The sequence below is a fragment of the Parasteatoda tepidariorum genome, chromosome X1 (genome assembly GCF_043381705.1).
Source record: "Parasteatoda tepidariorum isolate YZ-2023 chromosome X1, CAS_Ptep_4.0, whole genome shotgun sequence".
Lineage (NCBI taxonomy): Eukaryota > Metazoa > Arthropoda > Arachnida > Araneae > Theridiidae > Parasteatoda > Parasteatoda tepidariorum.
The window spans coordinates 13,327,809-13,333,619 of NC_092214.1; the positions used below are offsets into that span (position 1 = coordinate 13,327,809).

Consider the following 5,811-nt stretch of genomic DNA (forward strand, 5'->3'; position numbering starts at 1 on the left):
ACACACACGTATATATATATATATATATATATATATAGTATATATAAGTATTCCTGCCTTTTTTCGGGCAGAACTAAAGCTAAGCCTTAGTCTTTCATTAAAAATATTTTTGGAATATTTTAATTAGAAGACTCAATGAGAATTTAATAAGAAAATCCACGTTTTTCTTCTGTTTCTATAATCACTGTCCCCTCCTTGCTTAAGAGGACGCCATACCGCGTCGCAAATTCTCTTTTTCCTTCATTACTATAATGAAGAATTTAAAGGAAAGAAGTTCAGGCTAACCTAGAGTAAGTCATAAAGAAAAAAATATTTCAAAATGCAAATAAATTATTAGAAGAGAACTTCACAGGTACGTAATCCTAAATTAACTTCTCATAATTTATTTTTATTTGTATGTTTGAAAATTTTATTTTTAGTAATTGAAACTTCGTGGCTTACTCTAGGTTTGTCTCACTTTTTCTTTAAAATTAGTAATGAAAGAAAAAGAGAACCGCTTTATGGCATCCTCTTAAATTTGGTTATCCTCTTTGAAATACTTTTATTCATTTCCGAGGAATTCAATATACATCATTTTAAAAAAAATGAATTGATTTAAAAATCTTTTTTATAGTATTTGAAATTTCATGGTTTACTCTAGGTTTGTCTCACTTTTTCTTTAAAATTAGAAATGAAAGAAAAAGAGAACCGCTGTATGGCATCCTCTTAAATTTGGTTATCCTCTTTTAAATACTTTTATTAATTTCCGGGGAATTCAATGTATATCATATTAAAAAAAGAATTGATTTGAAAAATTTCTTTTCAGTATTTGAAACTTCATGGTTTACTCTAAGTTTGTCTCACTTTTTCTTTAAAATTAGTAATGAAAGAAAAAGAGAACCGCTGCATGGCATCCTCTTAAATTAGGTTATCCTCTTTTAAATACTTTTATTGATTTCCTAGGAATTCAATATATATCATTTAAAAAAAATAATTGATTTGAAAATTTTTCAATATGATTTCCGGATTTTCGACTTGAATTTTTATTTTTTCTCACTTATATGTTTCTCAATGTAAGCATATGTAATGCTTTGAAAAATCAAAAGAATAAATAAACGGAAAACACTTTGTTATTTAAATTTTAGTACCTAAACATATACGTGTTATTATAATTTTATTTTGAAAAGCCAGCTGGTAGTGATAGTGAATATGGGTGTAACCATTAATATAATGTAAATCAGAGAAACCATAGGTCGATCGCTATGCATCGAATTAATGACGATATTTTAATTTATATCACTTATTATAAACCGTAAATTAAGCATAAAACACTGTGGCATATCAATTGTACAATTTTTAAGTGCTATTAAAAGTTTTAAAAATTATTCAATTTCGTCCGTCTTTATATAAAGTATGAATGCACCGCTCAACTGAAAGACCAATCATCGGTGTTTTCAATTTCTGGACACATATTTCAAAATATACGGTGTTTAAGAAAATGGACACAGCTCAAAATGCGTGTTTAAGATAATGGACACAGCAGAAAACGAGTGTTTAAGAAAATAAAAATAGCTCACAATGCGTGTTTGACACAGATCTAAAGCTTTAAATGTGTATATAAGAAAAAAGACATATTTTTATAAATATTGTTATTTTTCCAAAAAAAATAAACTAATGAATCGAAACAAATTTGAAATGGGATATCGTCCACTTGCATAAATCTCTTGGTAAACTATATTAAATTAGTTTCTTTTTGAAAAAACGTTAAAAGGCAACAAAATAGTTTCTTCAAGTTCGCCGCACCCGGCTCGCACCGACCGCAGTGCTGACGTGAAATATCCTTAGTGGTTGATGGGTCCCCATGCCATCAGGCTGACAGTGGGAGGTTTCAATGGTTTTCCTCTACATATAACGCAAATGCGGGTTAGTTGCATCAAATTTCTCTCATGGAATCTAGATTGGGTTCAAAATATTGAAGGCTACTTAGTTAAATATTGAATTGGGTCGGCTGTTCAACGACGGTTATAATATGAAATGCAAGGATGGGCACACCAATGAGTTGACGCAAAATATCCACACTGGTGAACGGTCCCCTTGCCATGAGGCAGATTTTCCACTCCTTCAAAACAATCTATATAACCTCCAAAAACATTATTTGTAGGTTTCTTTAATGAAAATATTGCCTAAGAATTATATAAATAACTATCGATCAAAAGAAAAGGAGTCAAAATTGTTTGCCACTATTAACTATTTTGTGTGCAGAGATTTAAAAAAAATATATATTCTCTATGAACGGGTTGGTATGATTACAATAACTTGGTTGAATACTTAGAATATTATAGGTAATGATCTTTTAAAACTAAAGTGGCTCTGTTAACAAAACGAGAGAAAAACTATTTTATGAAAGACCACAAAAAGTTATAATTTATTGATCTAGAAATGATATATCTGATTGTCAATCATTTGATCTCGAAACATTTTTTTTTGATTTGGAAGAGAAGAATCAATTGGTTCTGCATATATGTGAGTTGAATAAAAATCTTCAGTCTTCTTATTTTCGAATGGTTGTGCGTAAACTGGATCCATTGAACTTAATTCCATTGCATCATTTGACTGGAATACTGTTGACTTTAAATAGAGCCTAAAAATCAAATTTTCTTTTACTATAATTTATGGATTATCAAAATGGTTTCATTTGATGCTCTCAACATATTTATCGAAACTGTAAAAACATTTGTTTGAAAAATTTGCAAATCTATACTTTTGTTGTATAGATTGAGCCCTTTTTTTAGCTACGTTTTATTTTATTTTATATCCGCCCAATTTTTGGGTTCAAGCCTTTCCATCCAATTTAGAAGACAAGGAAACTGCTGGATCCCTCAGAAGTATGATTTGTTAGAGGAACAACAGATTTAACGTGCATCAGTCACTATTTACTACACGTTTTCGGCCGACTTCTTGGACATGGAGCCCTACCAACAAGGCTACCCTGGCCATTTTAGCTATGTTTGTCGATTCCTTGAACATTTTTGATTTAATTGATTATTTACTCACTGGTTACGACAAACCACCAAAACTTTATTCAAATCAATCAAACAAGAGAAGAGACAAAATAAGGTTGAAACAATAATTAGTTTACAAATTATTCTTGTCTTCTGTGAATTCATTTTCAATCAACAGAGTATTCAGGATAATAATACTTAATGAGTTGATACAAATCTAAGTGAAATGCTAATAAGGATCCAATAGAGCCTTCGAATGCGGTGAATCTCAGCGATGGCTTGCACCAGCGCTCACATGAAATATCGTCAGCCGTCATGGGAGGTTCTTGAGGTCTCCGTGTTAAGTAAATGCGGATTAGTTCTCCACGAAGGGAAAATTTCTCCCAAAGGAGTTCCCTTGTCTTCTGGATTGGGTTCAATTTACAAGGATACGGAGTTGAGCATTAGTAGTCGTAAGCCCAAAAATTGGATCGGCTGTTCAACGACATTTAGAAAATTTTTTTAAAAAACCGTGCTTCCTGCGACAAAACAAAATGAGCATTGAAAGAACTATTTAGAAACTGAAAGTGTATTAGAATTGTTTCTTTTTTAGAACAGGAATCCTACTAAAACCATGAAAATGTATCGCAATTTAAATAAAACCGGTTCTTCATTTTTAAGTTTAACTTTTTATTCTACCTTACAAAATAACAAACAAAACAGACCCGATCTTAAAGTAATGGCAAGAAACTTGCATAAGAAAGTTAACCCATACAATCCCTGGTCAAATTATTCGACACACTATAAGATTCTATATAAAATCTTAATTATCAGGTGATACTATACAACTTTATTGTTTTTATGCGACTGAAACCGGTTTGCACTTATCGTGTATTAATTGTTTAGTATTGTAATGAAATACATGAAAAATAAATACAAATAGGAAATATATAAAAAATCTCCTGAATTAAAGCCCATTACATGTATATTTAGATATAAAAGTACTGCGTATAAACTCGTGCAAAACGTGTCATTATTAAAACACTACAGTGAGTCTAATAATTTGGTCTAAATATTATAATATACTAACATAATACCTGATATAATAAATATTCTATATTTATATAATATATCGTCTCCCTTAACCAATTGATACATGAACGTAAACAAGTGCAAACCGGTTTCAGTGGCGTAAAAACAATAAAGTTTTATAGTATATATTATATGTTTTATATTAAAAACAATAAATACACATAATTTTAATCACATAATTTTAGAGATTCAAATAATGCCGTAAAGCTAAATTAATTCTTATTTTTCAGAGAGTGAGTTCGTGCAACGAAGCCAATTCTATTTTTACTGTGAAAATATAATCTTATAACATCTGAGTGATACCAAATATTATCCAATATATTGACAAAGCACCGCTGTGGTTGTGAAATAATATGCGTGTTACTACAAAAGTACAATTCCAACTCGATTCTTTGTTCATAGATGACTACTAATCCTACATTGGTGACTTGATGTGAACACCTTCGATGGATGGTCCCCATTAAAAAGTTGACTTGCTGCTTGTAATCCTCGTGACTCACACACAAATTTGGCCTCTATATTCTCGACTGCTAATGGCAACACAAAAGCGAACTTAGTACAGTTCTCACAATCAGCTCTCGAAGTCCTGTGACCTTAATGCAGCTCTCCTGGCTCCTCACAAAACAGCAACGAATCAACTGATGGTTTTCGTTCATGGAATTCTATCACAGATATAATTGTGGTGGGGGAGTACTGCAGTGTATCTACCACTACAAAAATACAATTCCAATTCGCTAGTATATAAATCATGTTAATTCGATTCCATGTAGGGTCACTTTTTCATAGATGAAGGTTGACGTTGATTACTATCCCTACAAGAGGAATGATTCTTAGCAGAAACCGTTAGAAATCATATCAAAAGTTTTAAACAAATGCTTTTAAAATATTTATATATAATGGTGGTCAGAATTAAATAAAATTTATTGAACCTAAAATCGAAGCATAGCTTTTGAAACGTCCGGTAAGGAGATTATATAAAATTCGAAAGAAAAATTGTAAACACATTTATTTCTATACATACCTCTTTTTCAATAACAAGACGCACAGGACAAGAAAAAGAATTGTTGTTCCAACTCCAACTGTTGTTACTACCAAAAAAAAAAAGTTTTTGTATATATATTGTCGTCTAGAATATATATTTAGAAAAATATTTCTTTCTGCATAAAAATAATGATACCTACATAACATAGAATTCAATGTCCACATTTTCAAGTCACCTTAAAAATATTCAAAAAGAAGTAAAGTTAGATCTTTTTTGAAACCCTCTAGAAATATTAAACAATTTATTGAAAAATTTCTTTTTTAAAAATAAATAATATTTCGTAACCCAAGTAGCATAGGGATTGGTTGATCAACATTATGAACGTTGAAGAATATCGCAGATATTCTATTTATATAAACTGCTGTTTGTAGAAAATGCAACACCATGAAGGAATCATCAGAATCAAATGAAATATTATTTTAATAATGGATGTACTGATACAAATAAATGATGAAATTTTCAAAACAAAAGAAACAAATTAAGCGTCCGAAATCAGTATTTGGTGCAGCCACCACGCGCTGCAATAAGTGCTGCTATACGACGTGGCATGGAGTCAAACAGATGTTGAATATCTGCTTGAGGAAGAGAATTCCATATCGCTTGTATGCGCAACCAAAGTTCGTCTTTGGAAACTGCAGGACGCGGATCACGAGTGAGACGCCGACCAACCATATCCCACACGTGCTCAATAGGCGACATATCCGGCGAATAAGCAGG

At 31.2% G+C, this 5,811-nt stretch overlaps 1 protein-coding gene across 5 annotated transcripts in view; it reads right to left on the minus strand.

Annotated features, from left to right (window-relative positions):
* Nucleotides 1-2,375: 2,375 nt before the first annotated feature.
* Nucleotides 2,376-5,811, minus strand: part of LOC107452958 (complement receptor type 2) — a 60,213-nt gene continuing 56,777 nt past the window's right edge. For 2 of the 5 annotated variants that reach the window (XM_016069596.3, XM_043054612.2), the window contains 3 exons: nt 5,234-5,269; nt 5,074-5,140; nt 2,376-2,620 (listed from right to left, as the gene is read on the minus strand). In XM_016069596.3, the coding sequence (XP_015925082.1) occupies nt 2,413-2,620; nt 5,074-5,140; nt 5,234-5,269 (311 nt within the window). In that variant the 3' untranslated portion in view covers nt 2,376-2,412. The remainder of the gene's footprint in view (nt 2,621-5,073; nt 5,141-5,233; nt 5,270-5,811) is intronic. The other 3 variants (XR_006226658.2, XM_016069604.3, XM_043054613.2) reach the window with 3 other exon arrangements.